At 36.9% G+C, this 15,791-nt stretch overlaps 1 protein-coding gene across 3 annotated transcripts in view; it reads right to left on the reverse strand.

The window, feature by feature from the left end:
* Sohlh2 (spermatogenesis and oogenesis specific basic helix-loop-helix 2) overlaps positions 1–15,791 on the reverse strand; it is a 70,674-nt gene extending 54,883 nt beyond the window's left edge. For all 3 annotated transcript variants that reach the window (XM_013141209.3, XM_013141208.3, XM_063232626.1), the window contains exons 1-2: positions 15,634–15,791; positions 4,828–5,042 (exon numbers count right to left, since the gene is read on the reverse strand). In XM_013141209.3, the coding sequence (XP_012996663.1) occupies positions 4,828–5,042; positions 15,634–15,681 (263 nt within the window). In that variant the 5' untranslated portion in view covers positions 15,682–15,791. The remainder of the gene's footprint in view (positions 1–4,827; positions 5,043–15,633) is intronic.

The raw sequence follows: 15,791 nt of genomic DNA on the forward strand, positions 1-15,791 counted from the left end.
CTGCTTAGCTCACGGTGGCTGCCAAGTGGAACAGTAGAATCACACAAGAGGGAGGGCCAAGGGATCAGGTGTAGATTGCCAAGGCAATACCTCCTTGACCCATCCAGTACACCCACAAATGTATTGTACCAATTCCCTGGGCAGATCCCAAAACCATGTAAGTAGACATTCCACCCTAACCACCACATCCTGCTAGTTAGAAAACAAAAAAAATCATATATGAGCTATGACCAAAATATACAGGGAATGTTTAAATTTTTAAAACTTAGGTCAGGTGTAGTGGCACATGTCTGTAATCCCCACACTCAGGAGGCTGAGGCAGGAAGATCACTGTGAGTTTGAGGCCAGCCTGGGCTACAAACAAAGATTAAGGCTAGCCTGAACTGCATAGTAAAACCCTGTCTCAATATATATATAATCATATATAAATATACTATATATAAATATATACTATATAGATATATAATATATAAATATGTTATATATTATAATATTATATACCATAAATATATATTATAAATATATATGATATATAAATATATAATATATATATATGGTTGAGTCATGAGGATCTCTATGAGTCAGAGGCTAGCCTGGGCTACACAATGAGTTCAAGACCAACCTGAACCACAGAGTAATAAAAGATAATTACAATTAGCCCATCAATCCCTCTCAAAATACTACTCCACACCTCAAACACATTTAGCTCACATTTCTTGCCACTCTGATGCAGTTCAGGAAGTTCTCTTTGGTGGGTGTCTTCATGAGGTGTGATCAGAACAGTGAATGATACTGCTGAGTGCCATCCATCAGAAGGGCAGGCTCAGAAAAACACGAGACTGCTCTCATCCACTCTATTCACTAGGTCTGGCACCATGAGGCTTTTGGGTCTTCTGTAAAGTCAAAATGACCATATAATATAAAATAAATGTTTTAAAATCAATTCAGAACTCCACGGCAGCCACATCACAACTATAGACACTCATGAAAAAGGATTCCAGAACTGCTGCAGAAGGCAGTAAAATGATGGGCTGTCTGTTCAAAATGAAATGAGGTATTTTAAGGGGGATTAATGGCAACGTTTTACTGTAGTATCTTTTAAATTTAAGAATTCACCAGATTTTTGGATCATACCAGAAATACATTTTAAACTGAGTTCAGGAAAATATAAAACCTCTAAGAGCTACGATCTATGTAAGACAGGAGGTTTTACATGTCCCTATGAACTAGGGGAAATCTTAAACTCATTTCATTTTGAGCCAGAAGGGTGTGAAGGGGCAAATGCCAGTGTCGTATTTGGTCCTAAGCTTTTTGAACACAGTTATGCATTGGGCTATCCATGGACCAAATGCAGCCAAATTAATCTCACCTGGTTTGAGACGTGCAAGAAATAGATTTCTTTCTTAACTGCTTAATTAAAATAGCTATTTTGAGTAAGAAAGTTGTTGATACTTTTACTGTGAGAACAGTGAGTTCGCGCGCTAGGACTAGTGCACCTGAGATAAACGGTAGTTAGACTCTTGACAGTTTATGCTGCTCCCCACTAAAAGTTAGTGTCCCAGTTCTCACTGTGCTACTCGACAGAAGAACTCCTCTTATAAACTTCGTAGGTCAAATTTACATGTCATGCGGTATTAGAAATTATAAGTATCTAGAAATTTGCTCCATTCCTGTTCATGTGTACCAAAATTTATAAAATGAACATTTTAGTAAAACTACAATCACATGCTAAATGTGCAACACCTTTTTAAGAAATAACTTGTTAGATGTATTCCTCATTGTGCCAATATTGTAATCTATACTCAAAGAAACTTAGATGGAAGGAACAGATCAATCACTTGATGTAACCTCTGGGTATAATCAAAAGTAATCATGAGCCACAGTAATCATGAGATATGAGATTGCTGCCAGCTAACACAGCATATTGATTTACAGTAAATTTTTTATAAGTGGAAATCAAGGATGTTTTGGAACTGGGGACATAAAAGAAGTTGATAAATTCTTATGGCTCATAACAATGTTAGTTTTAATGAAAAGGTAAGTGAATTAATCAGACAATTGAAACTATATGGGGGAAAATGAAACTGAACCCAAATTGTTTATGTACACTAGCAGCTGGAACCACAATCTGCATTCTTTTCCTGTTATTTAAAAGCACTGAGCTCACAAGAATTACACAAAGTTCAGAACTACAGAGCCATTTGATAGAAAGGAAAATCATGACTCCAGTGAGGATTCACACATGGTTGATGGATTTTAATTTTCTGTACCTGCATTTGGAAGATATAACTTTAGGATATATCTGAATTATTAAGAATCTGCTCTTTGAGTGTGAATAAATTTTGATAAGCAAGTTAAACCAAAAGCAAAATGCCCTCTAATTCTGAAGAAGCACAGCCTATGAATATTAAGATTATCTTAAACAATGCTACCACTGGGTAATGTTTGAGTTCACCAGGTTCAGTAAAATTTCATCTTTTTAATACATTCATGAAATGAAAAACAAATTGGAGAGTACTACTGGAATGCTAACCTACAGTTGAGATAAGCCATAATTCTTAAGAATGTATCTGTAAACTACCAATATTTTTTATGAATGATTAAAGTAGATCAATAATTAGCACTGAACTCAAAGCTCTTCTGTAAGGATAAATTTTAAGAATCTTTTATGTAAGCTGTTTTCATTTTATTCTAACATTACAGGTAATAAGATAAACTTTATTCTTATTGTCAAAAATCCATATTTCTTACTGATACATGGGTTTGTGATCATATTCTGTACAGGTACAAATAAATATGTATCCTTATACTCTATAATAAATTCTTAATTTCTTGAAAGTGAACATAATGAGTTCAGAGAGTGAGCAGTTAACAGAAATAACATAGTTGCATTTTCCTGGACCAGTCCAGATTTTGAGGTACTATAAAGCGAAAACAAATACTAAATAGAAAATCTAAAACAGAAGAAACAAAGCTAAATCAGATAATTCATTTGGGGTTAGTAATTAAATGTTAGCCAAAAATCAACAGATAATATGCTTTAGGAAACATGAAGTTTTAAACATTTTACAATGAGGCAGTATGTATACAGAACTCATCACTCCAAGAAAAACACATAAATTACTAACAGTTCTGAGAGCAGAGAAGAGAAGCTCCACACCTTCCTCTGAGGACAGCATCACAAAACTAAATCTTTCAGAAAGAAAACATCCCTGTTTCCAAGAGGAATACAAAAGCTAACCTCATTGTCCACCCCACTCATTTCCCCTACTCATCTATATACTCATTCACTATACTTACAGAAAGGTACATAAAAGTGCCTCTCTGTCAAGGCCTATATTAGGAATTGGGAATAGACCAACAAGTTGGAGACAAGAAAAGAAATCCAAGTATTTCCACAAGTACTTTTTGCATTACAAATACTTTTACAGAAAAATAATAGAACTACCATGTACATATCTGTAGATTTAGTACTTTCTTCTACCTTCTTTACAGCTAAGTGGTAGAGTACTTGCCTAGTATACACCAGGCCCTGGACTACATGTACAACGCTGGAAAAGAGAGGGAAGAAAAAAGATGAATCTCAAAAGTTTCAAAAAAAAATTTTTCAAGGAAAAGTCAAAAGCATACATACTTTTAGAAAAAACCTGAAGGGAGAATAAAGAGTTATAGCTGAAGTTTTATGAAAATAAGCCACACAGTTTAGGTAAGTCATTTTGGTTTAGTTTTCTCATCTGTCCAAAGCAGGAGCAATGAAACTCTATAGATCTGTTGTAAAAATAAAAATACTAGGAAATGCAACTAAGGAACTCCACCTACAGAGTTCTTAAAGGTATATAATAACATCGGCATATACTCAGAGGATACTTCATAATATGCTTGCCAGTGAAATCCATTACTGTGGGAAATGGTTTGCTTGGCTTGTCTGGAAATCACATTCCTAATAGAAGGACCAACAGAAATGCAGAAGTCTAGCTTTTCTAAGGAACCACAGGAGCACTACCTGTCTTTCCTTAATAAGTTATTTAATAGGCTTGTTCCCACTCCAACACTTTTCTTCTCCTAATATAATAACTTGCTCATTCTGATCTCTTCAAGGGTTACAATATTACCTAAACTTTCTGTTTTAGTCTAGAAAGGCCTATCCTATAATTCTGACAAGTTTGTATGCATTACAATATTATCTATAATTCCATTTTCTCTACCATATTTTTGTAGGAAAAAAAATTGTTCCCACCTAACTCTATTTAAAGACACCTTAAGTGGTTCAAAATCAATCCTACATCATTAGGCAAGAAAGAATCTAACTCTCCCAACACTGGACTCCAGATTTTGAGAGCAGGAATAGACTAGAAAGAAGCCGAACTTCTATGAGCTGTAAGATGAAAAAGGACTGTTGGAGGCAGTAACATCTTATGTCAGTCGATCTGAAGTGAGCTGTCTCCAAGAGGCAGCTTCAGTCCACAGTCAACACAATCTAAAGCTGAGATGCAGTAACAATTAATGAACTCTGAAAAAAATGCATCATCTAATTTTAGTTATTTAAAAAGCATACCTACAGGAGTAATGGAAGCACTATCTACCAAATAAATTTCTATAACCAGTCAATTAATTCTTGCCTTCTCAACCACAGATATTATTTCACAAGCTAAAATAATTTGTATAATAGTGTGTCAAACTGGCAATAAAAAACGTACATAAATTCTCCCCATGAAATATGCTTCCTTTTAAAAATAAAGTAGAAATAGATCATCTTTTTAGGATTTTTATAGAAATGCATTTTAAAGAACTATGCTAAAGATATAGAGTGAAGCACTTAAAATGTACCTAATTGACTTGACAGCTTCTAGCTCTTCAGCAGTTAGGAATGAAGTTATCTTCAAGAAAACCATGTCAAATGTGCAGTCATCCAAAAGGGTAGCTGCCTTCTTCATATCGCTAATGGTGATGGTAACTTCTGCTGAATTTGGAAAGAATTTCTGTATATCATCAGCCAGGTAGCAAACAGTGACATCTCCAACTAATAAAAGATCTATTTTTGCCTGTAAAAGGAGGAAGAAAATAGAGACAGTATATAATTACTATCTGGGCATAGAAAAAACATTGTTTGTGAAAGGATAAAGTACGTAAAGGTGACAACACAATGATTGCTTCTATAACTGTTTTGGCCGGTCGGTAAATCAAGCAGGAATCATTAGTGTGATGTCCTCAATACCTAGGTCGGGTATGGATCTAATGGTCATCTTATGTTTTTATTTTGCCTACGAATGTTATTCTACTGTGCTTTTCCTGTAAATCTCATTCGTGTGCTATTAACAAGATACAGGATTCTAACAACCCCAATTCTCAATTCTCTGTCCTCCTGAGAAAACCAAAGGGTGATTCATACAACTTACTTTGATAAAATACATTCCAGAGAGCAGAAAAAATATCAAATTCCCAAAGCCTAAGAAATGCTCACATGAACTCCTTTAAATGGAATATACATGGCATTCAAATACCAATATTCAAAACCTAAAAAGATCTTTATTTCCACTCTGAGGTATTTTCAAGTACAATTATGAAAAGTACTATTTCCATCTCCACCTTTATTTCTGTATGTTTTATTTCTATAATTAACGAACAGCCCACATAAAATGTACAAGGATGGGGATGCTTGAATTAATGGAACTAGTAGGAAACAAGTGGAAATGTCAGGCATAGATCGATTCATGCAAGAAGACAAACTCAGGAGTTGACAGTGGTAACTGGGCCAAAAGTGGAGGAGTTGAAAATATTAGTACAAAGAGAAAGTCTATGAAAGATGCAACTCATTCTGTCTTATGTTAAAACGTGCTTTTATGATATATTCTAATGTTTTCTGGTTTTGCATTTAGTTTTTTATTCCATCTGGAATTTATTTAGTTATTAACATAACGTAAATATCTGACTTAATATTTTCCAAGTATAGAGCTAGCTGACACAATAATAGCATTCTTGAACAAGCTAAACTTCTCTCAGTATTTTCAAATGCCACCTTTGTATGCTGAAAAAATTCATTCCAACACACTGATCTATTTGCCAATGCTTCGTTAATAACATACTGTTTAATTACTAGTTATTTATACTGTGTTTTGCTACTTGATAAGGTACAAAATTTTGTTATTTTTTAGTTTGGCGCTTCAATATTTTCCCACAATTTCTCTTCTAGTAGAATTTTAGCATCACTTTGCCAAAGAACCCTGCTGAATTTTATTATGCTTACATTGATTTTAAAGGTTAATCAGAGATTCTCACTGCTGTATTAAATTTCCCTGCTCAGCAAGTATGTCCCTCAGAGAATTTAGTCTCTTTATCTTGATTTTTATAGTTATTTTCATATAGATTTTTTTCATTCATCCTTACATATTTATTCTCAGATATTTTAACATTTAGAAGTCATTATGAAGGGGACATTTTTCCATTCACTGCATTTTCGTTTATTAGTTACCACACAGAAGATACACTGATTTCTATACAAAGAATTTGTTTCAAGTACTTCATGGTTCTATCTAGTTCCAATATATTTTAGTTGACTCTTCTCAATTTCCTAGGGAGTTAATTATAATTTTCAAAAACTGACATTTTTGTCTCAGTTTTGAGAATATAAGCCATTTATTTATTTAAAGCATCAACTAGAACGTCTAAAACAATGGCTCATTTTGGCTTTGTTCCTGTATTTAGAGGGACTGTTTTGAACATGTTCACATTAACTATGAAACTTACTAAAGGTCTCTGGTCAATATCCTTTATCAAATTTTAGAAGCTTCTACTTGAAGGGTTTAAACATCAGAAATGGGGGCTGAAATCTTTCAAATGTTTTTTCAGTACAAATATGATTTCAATATTATTTTCTACCTTTTTATCTGTTAGGCAGTAAATCATATTACTAGATTTCCCAGTGACAAGCCATCCCTCTATGCTGGGATAAACCAATTCAGGAAGTGTAATGAAATCAATTCACTGTTTATAAAATTTCTACATCTGTGATCACAAATGAAAATGGATAAAATTTTATTTTAATGTATGATCTTACCGGGTTTGGGTATCAGTGTTATATGCTAGCCTTAAAGAATAAAATAGCTTCCATATTTTTCTTATTGCCAAACATTTTATTAGACAAGAAATCATGTACTTCTTGAGGCTTATTTAAAACACATCTATAAAACATGGTCCCAAGGGTCTTAGACTACCTTTTACAGTTCCTTCATGATTACTGGTAAATTTAAGGGTTCCACTTTTCTTAGACAAACTTTGTTCTTGTGTATTTTAAAAATTCCACTTCATCTACATATACATTCAAATGTCTTAATTTATTTTTAAAATATGTAATATTTATTACTGAATTCATCTTGCTTTCTACCTATAAATTAATACTTTCTTCTATCTTTTCTGGAATGCTTTGCCAGAGAATATAGAATTCTATGGCCCAACATGGTAGCCACATGAAGCCATTTAAATTTAAAATTATGTTAATTGAAACTTGAAGTTCAATGGCACTAGTCTGTTTCAAGTGCTCAATATCCACAGGTAAGTGGATACCACACAACATGGCACAATTATAGCTCATTTTCATCATTATAGGAAGTTATGGACAGCACAGTGAAGGACCTAAATCTCCCAAGAGTTAAACCCTACAGGTTGTAGTATATAGTGCATTCATATTTATTCAATGCTAAATATACTTTGCTTATTTTTCCATTTTTGAGTAAGAGTTAACATTAAACTCCTAAATGTATGTTTAATTTTCAAGAAGATAATGTATTTTAGTATTTAATTCTGTGAGCTAGTCATTGCCAATTTCTTGCTTCAGTACACTGTCAAGTGAAACACCTTGCATGATATCTACTTTTTAGAATTTGGTGACATACCATTCACTTTTGTTAATGTACTTGAATACCCATTTTCTATTGGGCATAAAGGTCATATGTCTATTTGTTTTCTTATGCTAGGCCTATTTGAGCTTTTTGTTTGTGAGATAAGTATGTCAAAATTTCCCTAAACATGGTTTTTTCTATTTGTCAGTTTCTCTAACTATAGATTTTATTTCTAATTATGGGACAGGTATATAAAGCTTCATGATAATGGTATTTGTATAAGGATATAATTATAGTCTGTCCTGTATAATGATCTATATCTATATAAGGTTAGTAGGCAAAATATAATTATGTATCGATTTTACATAAAAGGCTATATATGAAATATAACTATCACTTTTAATGCTCTTCACATGAAATTTTATTTTTTTTTTGCTACACAGCTGCTTTTCATATAACTTTATTTTGAACTGCTCTATATCATTTTGACCTGTGTAGTTTCTATAAATGCTGGGTATGGTGGTGCACACCTGTAATCTCAGCATTCGGGAGGCTGAGGCAGGAGAGTAAGTTCAAGACCAGCCTGGGCTAAAAAGTGAGCTCAAGGCCAACCCAAACTGCATTTATTTATCTCAAAAAGACAAATAAATAAATAGTATATAAGTTGAGCTTTTCAGTTTGTTTTTTCCCACAAACTGAGTTTTCCATTTTTGATGTAGAAACATATAATTGATCAATTAATACTATTTATATCATGCAATTCACTAGCCAATGTCGATTGTGAAATACTGGCAACCCAATGTGAAATAGTCTAATTCCTTTCATTTCTTATTCAGGTTCCTACTTACTGTTTTCCTGTTTTTCCATCCTATTGTACCTATAATGCTTTGGGATTAACAGCCCTTATTTTTATACTTGGGAGTTGTTGGTTGCCGTAGCTTTTTTAAAAATTAATTTTAGGTTCACAGAAGAGCTGCAGAGAAAGTATAATGAATTCTCAAACTTTCTATTAACATCTTCCACAACCAAGACACTAGTATCAATTTTTTTAAATGTGACTTTTTACAATTAAAAAAAAAACTCTTAAGGAAATAACATAGGGTAGTACTATTAGATAAACTACAGATTTTGCTCTCCTGCTAATGTCCTTTTTCAGTCTTAGGATCCCATCTATGATAATGCATTACTATTAGTCTTCATTCTCTCCTGGTCTCCTCCAATCTTTAAAGCTCAGTTTCCCATGTTTTTTCTGACTCTTGAATAGTGAGGGTCAGGTATTGTGTAAACATTCCAGAATTTGAGTATGTCAGATGGTTTCTAGTTAGTAGACTAAGACTATGGATTTTTTTTTGGAAAATACCTACCCATTCATGAAGTGCCCTTGTCAGGGTATCATTTATTGAGACACCACCAAAGATGTTCATGTGGGTTTCCTGGTTAAGGAAAAGGTTATCCACTGTAAAGTCATTATTTTTTTCCTATTTGTCTTCAAAAAGCATCACTAAAAATCCAGACACGCTCAGTGTAAGGGGACTCAAGCACCTATCACCTCTTGGGGAAGGAATAGCAAACAATACTGGATATATGGTAAAAACATTACAGCAATAAATGAATGTGGGGGTTATATTTATTTTATTCTTTGTGTTACAATTAAATATTTTTGCTATTCATTTTTCTACCCAAGTTACTAGTTGAGCCATCAGAAGCTAAGTACTTAATTTTTAATAAGGATATGTGTCCATTTTCAAGTAAGATATAGAATTAACCTAAATCTATGCCCTTTAAGAAAGCATTCTTAATGTATCTTAATATGCCACCTAATACTCCACACCAGTGTATGCATTTTACATTTTTATTAACATTTAAAGGTAATGATTTTTTTCGTTTGTATGACTTGTGACTCATATTTCCATATTTTGGAATTCATTTTATTGAATTATAGTACAAGTTCAGGAAAGTCTTCTAAAGATTAACTGATGCCATAAAGAGAGACCTAGTATGTGTGAAAACCTTCATTGTGTGCTCACAATTCAGTGGCATTTTTATCTAGTAAATACTTCTAAGGTCAATTTATGTTGTCCCTCTGTTTTGAAGATATTGATCCATTTTCTTCTGACAACTTTTGTTACTGACAAAAAAAAATAAGCTGCTTTGTTTTTCTTGAGATGATTTATTTCCTTTTTATTCTCTGGGTTCTGAGAGTTCTCTAAGATGTATCTCTAAGATGTTCTCTAAGAAGATGAATATGGCTTTTATTCATCTTCTGGCTCTGGAAATATCTTTCCAGTATTTCTTTGACGTTTCCTCCTGAGTGTTGTCTTTTCCTCCTTGTAATTCTTCTATCAGATATTGGAATTCCTAAGTTAATCCTTCAACTTTTGTGAAATTAAGACTCCTTTAACTTTATGTTCCAGATCACTAGCTCAGCCTTCAATACTTTTGAATTTTGCAATTTAATGTGACTCGATATTTTTTTTTTTTTTGTCTTTTTTGAGAGTCTCTCTATACAGCTCAGGCTGGCCTTGAGCTCACTTTGTAGCTTAGGCTGGTCTCGAACTCGCAATGATCCTCCCAAGTGTTGGGATTACAGGCATGAGCCACCACACCGGCTCTTGACTTGATAATTTTTAAGACTTTTTTGGTGACTTTTAATTACCTGCTATTCTTTAGCGTGTGATATCCTCTCTAAGGATATGAATTATAATTTTTAGTTTATTTTTATTCCCTTACCTTCTAGGCCATTCAGGCTAATTCTGAAGGCAAGGCAGTCCATTACAAAGAGACTGGCTGACTCAGTCTAGTAGAGGACATGACTTCTGGTTCATAGATGGCAATTTCACTGTATTCTCACATGATGGAAGGTCCAAAGCGGTCTCTCTGTTGGACCTCTTTTATTAGGGCATTAATTCTGTTCATGATGTCAGAACCTTCATGACCTAATCGTCTCTCAATGGTCTGACCTAATACCATCACCTTGAGGGTTAGGATTTCAGCATATGAATGTGGAGGGAACACATTCAGTCTGTAGTACCTTAATAATCTATTTCTGGTGCAATTGTATTACATTTGTTATAACTCTGCTGTCTGGCAATCCTTGGACTGAGTATATGAGCATAAGCAGTTTCCCTTCAGTTAGGGTGATACTATTTTGCCAGTGGCTGCTTCCTTTAAAGGGACAACTCGGTTAAATTTGGCATGAATGAGCAGAAAGGTGAAGACACAAGTTATAGAACACAGAAGCTGGGATTAGTTAACTGTCAAAATACAAGCAGGCCTCCTTTGTTCTGAAAGACCAAGCACTATGATTTATTTCCCTCCTGGCCAGAGCTGCTTTCCTTTTGTTCTCCTTATCAGTGACGGAAATCTGGAAATTACCCAGGAATCCTCGTCTGCTTATAATTAATTTTCTTTAGAGAGTAGTTCTAGGGTTGAATTCTGGAGTTAAAAATCACCATAGGCTTTTGCTGCAAAAATGAACCAGGAGGGTCCCTGGAATAAAGAAATCCAGGAGCCCACCTGGCCCAGGCAGTCTGTATCCAAGTAATTTAATCCATTTGCACACCTCTGTCCACTTTATTTCTGTTAACACTGACCCTAGACTATCACTAAAATTGTTTTATCCCTACATTTTTAAGAGCTTTGGGGGGGGGGTCCTTTTCTTCCCCTAGTACCAGGAATCAAACTCAGGACCTCACAGGGAATGGTGGCACACATCTGTAATCTCAGCACTTGGGAGGCTGAGACAGGGGGATCACCATGAGATCCAGGCCAGCCATGGCTACATAGTGACTACAGGCCAGCCTGAACACATAGCAGGCCTCACACCTCTGAAGGCAAGTGCTACACCACAGAGCTACATCCCCAACCCCATCTCCACATTTCTTCCTTCATGCCTATTATAATGGCTGTAGTTAGCATACTTTGGTTATAGTGGAAATTTGATCCCATCTGCTTCTAAAATTTCAAGTTGTCTTTTACTTTGTTTTTGTGGGGATTTTTGTTCAGAAAGAAGCCGCTTTGTTTGAAATAAGATTTCATGAGGAATTAAGCATTGGTTTGGGTGTTGTGCCTCTTTGGATTCTTAATTTAGAATACTTACTCCCACTTTTTTTTTCCTACGATATTTACTTGCCAAAGGTATTGTGTGTCAAAATTACTTCCTGTCACATAGTATGGAGTGCACAAAGAGGTTTATCTGTTTTCTCCATTCACCATCATGAGCCAATCTTCCCTGGCTCACCCTAAAGACGATAAAAATGTAAACTCCTTAGTGTAGCCTTTCATAGTTTGAAATCAATCTACCTTACCAGGCTTATTTCCTTCTACATCTCTCAAATCCCCTGCATTTTCAGAAGAGAACCTAACACTTTCAAATGAGCTCTGAAACTTGGAAATTCTACAATGGAGAGTGTCAGGGCCCTTCTCCTGTGTCTGCCTCAGCTTTTCATTTTATGAACAGTCCTCATTTCCAGCAGCATTTCAGCAGCACTTTGTGAGTGAAGATTGTGAATCTCTACTGCAGCATTTGATTTACTCTATACTAGTATATTGCTGAAACAATCATCAAATGATCGTAAGAGTGATTAAAATTTTATTTTTAATTAGCTTGGTTAATTGAAGCTACCTATGAATGCCCAAAAATACCTGATATAGATAGAGAAGCTATATAATTTTATATTTTAGTGAGGCCTTTTGAGAATGAAAGGGGTACTACAAATAACTACACTTAAATGACATGTTATGAATAAACTTATATTTGTAAACATCCTGGCACTTTGTATGTCTGTTTAAATATGCTTGACTTTTATTTTCCCCATAGATATTTACTGTGCCTCTTGTACTGGGCAGACACAATTCTGGGTTCTGGGAATACAGAGGTAACACAAGTTGCACAGTTCTGGGAACATGAAGTAAACAGACATACAAAGTTCCCTGACCTCATGGCTTCATGGGACTTACAGTCTAGCAGCCTTTTTTCCCCTGCTGTGGCTAAGCTAGCATGCCTTTCCATCTCTGGAACACAGAAGAACGTATGAACTTCTGTTCTATCAAAGCTGTTACTGATCTTTTTTTCAACAGCTTGATGCAATGGAAAGAGAACAAATGATTTTTAGGCAAGGATCAAGGTCAGCCTTTTAGTTCAGCCACTCAATTAGTGACTTTGAGTCAGATACTCATGTGATCTTGGTCTGAAGGATAATACTTACATTGCCATACAGTCTTAAGAACAAATATTTGTATATGCCCTGTAGGTGGTAGTTATTGCTGTATTCTCTCAAGTGATACCACATCTGAACACAAAGAACAGAAAATGTCAATTCAACCTGACAGGGAGAGAGAAGACAGGGGCGGAACTTGAGGGGGAAATGTGTCCATGCTGGGCAACGAAAATTGTCTTAAATGGAACTGTTCTCTCTATCTTTTGAGTCACAGAGCCTGGGAAACAATCTACTTAGAAGCAAAAGGTGAGCTTTCAGTAACAGAAACCAGCTGCCTAACTCAAGCCTTTTCACAGGTAAGCACCTGGTGTTCTGAGTGCAATATTCCCCCCCAGGCTCAGATCCTAATGTTCCCCCAGAATCTCAGAGTCTTGTCAAGAAGAGTCTAGAAAGCCAGAAGGGCAGAATGCAGATTCTGGAGAGTGAGGAGAAACCTGAGTGAAGGTTGGAAAGATACTGGAAAAAGCTGAAAAAGAAGAGGCACCACTAGCTCATACTCCACGCAGGAGTCTCAAGTTTATGCAGTGTCTTGAATCATGGCACAGAGGCAACAAGAAAAGAAGTTTTGGAAAGATTTGATTAGCTCTCTTAACACAGGCTGCTTTATGGTACGCTCAGATGTTCATAATCAGAGCAATTAGAACACTGTTCAAGTCCACTATCCAGTAAATCAAATTAAATCTAGTTTAAATGCAAGTGAATAGCTTATAATCAACATAAATCTGAATACTTATCCAGTTAAAATAGCTTGGTGTTGGTATAATACATGAACACAGGTGATGAGAAGACATTTACTGATAATAAAAGGAAAATAAAAGTTTCTAATACATTCTGCTTTTGCCAAACTGCCTTTCAGTACACGTAACATTCTCACCTAAGAGCACCAGAATTTGAAGTGATGCTAGAATTCATTTGATAAGTCTTTTTCTATTTAAACTGCTACTGCACTTAAAGCAATACACTAGGAAACACAGGAAAATTTAAAAAAAAAAAAACTAGAGTAGAAATAAAAAGCATCTGTAATGCCACCATTCAGAGTATGCCCTATTAACACCTTGGTATACACAATAAGTACGGACAGTTTTTACAATATGACATCATCACTAATGTTCTTTATCCATGCCACTTTACTTCTGTGGTCACAGCAACATGCTGGGCACTCCAGTATCTATAATTTTTAGAATACTGGATTTCCATTTGCAATCTGTGACAGGCTAAAACCCTTAATTAGTAACAGCAGGTGCTGAAGTGCTTAAAGCAAATCACTCCTGCATTTTAGTGAGTTGTTATTTATGTCACTCTTATCACCAGGAGCAGGGATGACAATCAGCAGCAGCTGCGTGGGCCCACTCTCACAGGGCAATCTCGGGCCTTGATTCCCTAGGAGCCAGAGATTTAAGCAGCTCTATCAGGACAAACTGAGCAAGCTGCTCTCCTGGCAAGGGCGCACAAAAGGCCCTGCTGGAGCTTCATACTCTCAAGGGTTGGAATCCACAATTATTTAGTACCACTAGATAATTAGCTATTTTATTCAGAATTCCATTTAGTGCAGCTTGGCCTAATCCTGCACCATAACCTACTACTTTGAGCTTTAATAGGTTTCCCCCATCTTGAAAAAATTAAGAGAACCTGTTAAACGGAGCCACTTCAGAGCAGTAAATAATTCCGTTTCAGAAAACTTGTGCTCAAGGAGAGAGATCAAGCAGAGCCTTTGGAGGGGGAACAATTGCCCTGGGTACAAAGACCCCCTCTTATATAAATCAAGAAGATCTGAGACACTCTAGAAGAAAGCAAACACAGGCCAGCAGAGCTTTCTGGTGGTCAAGGTTTCATGTTCTCTAGTGGGGCAGTGATAGACTTTTTTTTTTTAACTAGCATTTAATGATTCAGGGCCCATGCCATGGCCAGGTCCCATCCCGCCCTTTCTTTTATGCGGGGACAGTCCGGCTAAGTTGCCCGGGCTGGTCTGGTCTACCACGTCGCCAAGAGCCATTTTGGCTTCACGGACGGCATCGTGCAAAGGGCACTTTCAGCAGAGGCCTACGATCTCCGTGAAGGTGGAGGAGCCTTTCCAGCAGACGGCCTCTTCCCACACTGGCCCACGCGTGTGTGCGAGTGTACGAGTGTGCGTGTGTGTACGCGCAAGCTTGAGCTAGGCCACCTTGGGACGCGATGCCTGTTCGCAAACCGAAATCCAGCAAGTCAATGTGTGCACAAAGGAACACGGGAAATACGCTTCCCTACATTCCACCTCCTGCATTAAAACTCAAAACACAATTCACATTTGGACCGCGGTAGTTTCGAGGGCCACTAAACTGTGTTCCTGGATCATGCAAGTGGCCGTCGGCTAGAAAACGCAGTATTGGCCGCAAGCGTCAAGGCCCCGGCGTCTGGGCACCGGGCCGGCCCAGGTCGCCGCGTCCCGCTGAGGCGCTGCAGCCCGGCCCGCAGCTCGGCCGCTCCGCCCCAGCCCAGCCCTGGACGGGGCAGCCCGCCGGCCGCTCTATGAGAGCTGCCCAGGCCCGGGCCCGCCGGCAGCTATCATCGCAGCTGCCTCCTCTTCCTCCTCCTCCTCTTACCTGGCCCGAGATCCCGCCGAGCTCCCGGCCCATAATTGAGGCGGCCATGCCCGCGGCGCACGTGCGGCGGCGGAGCAGCCTGCTGCCCTCAGGAGGAGCTCGCCAGCCGCGCGGCCCGCCGCTCGCGCCAGGGCGCCCACCACAGCTGGGGGCGCGCG

This window comes from Cavia porcellus, unplaced genomic scaffold (genome assembly GCF_034190915.1).
Source record: "Cavia porcellus strain 051 isolate PalLab524CR breed Dunkin Hartley unplaced genomic scaffold, mCavPor4.1 scaffold_21, whole genome shotgun sequence".
Classification (NCBI taxonomy): Eukaryota; Metazoa; Chordata; class Mammalia; order Rodentia; family Caviidae; genus Cavia; species Cavia porcellus.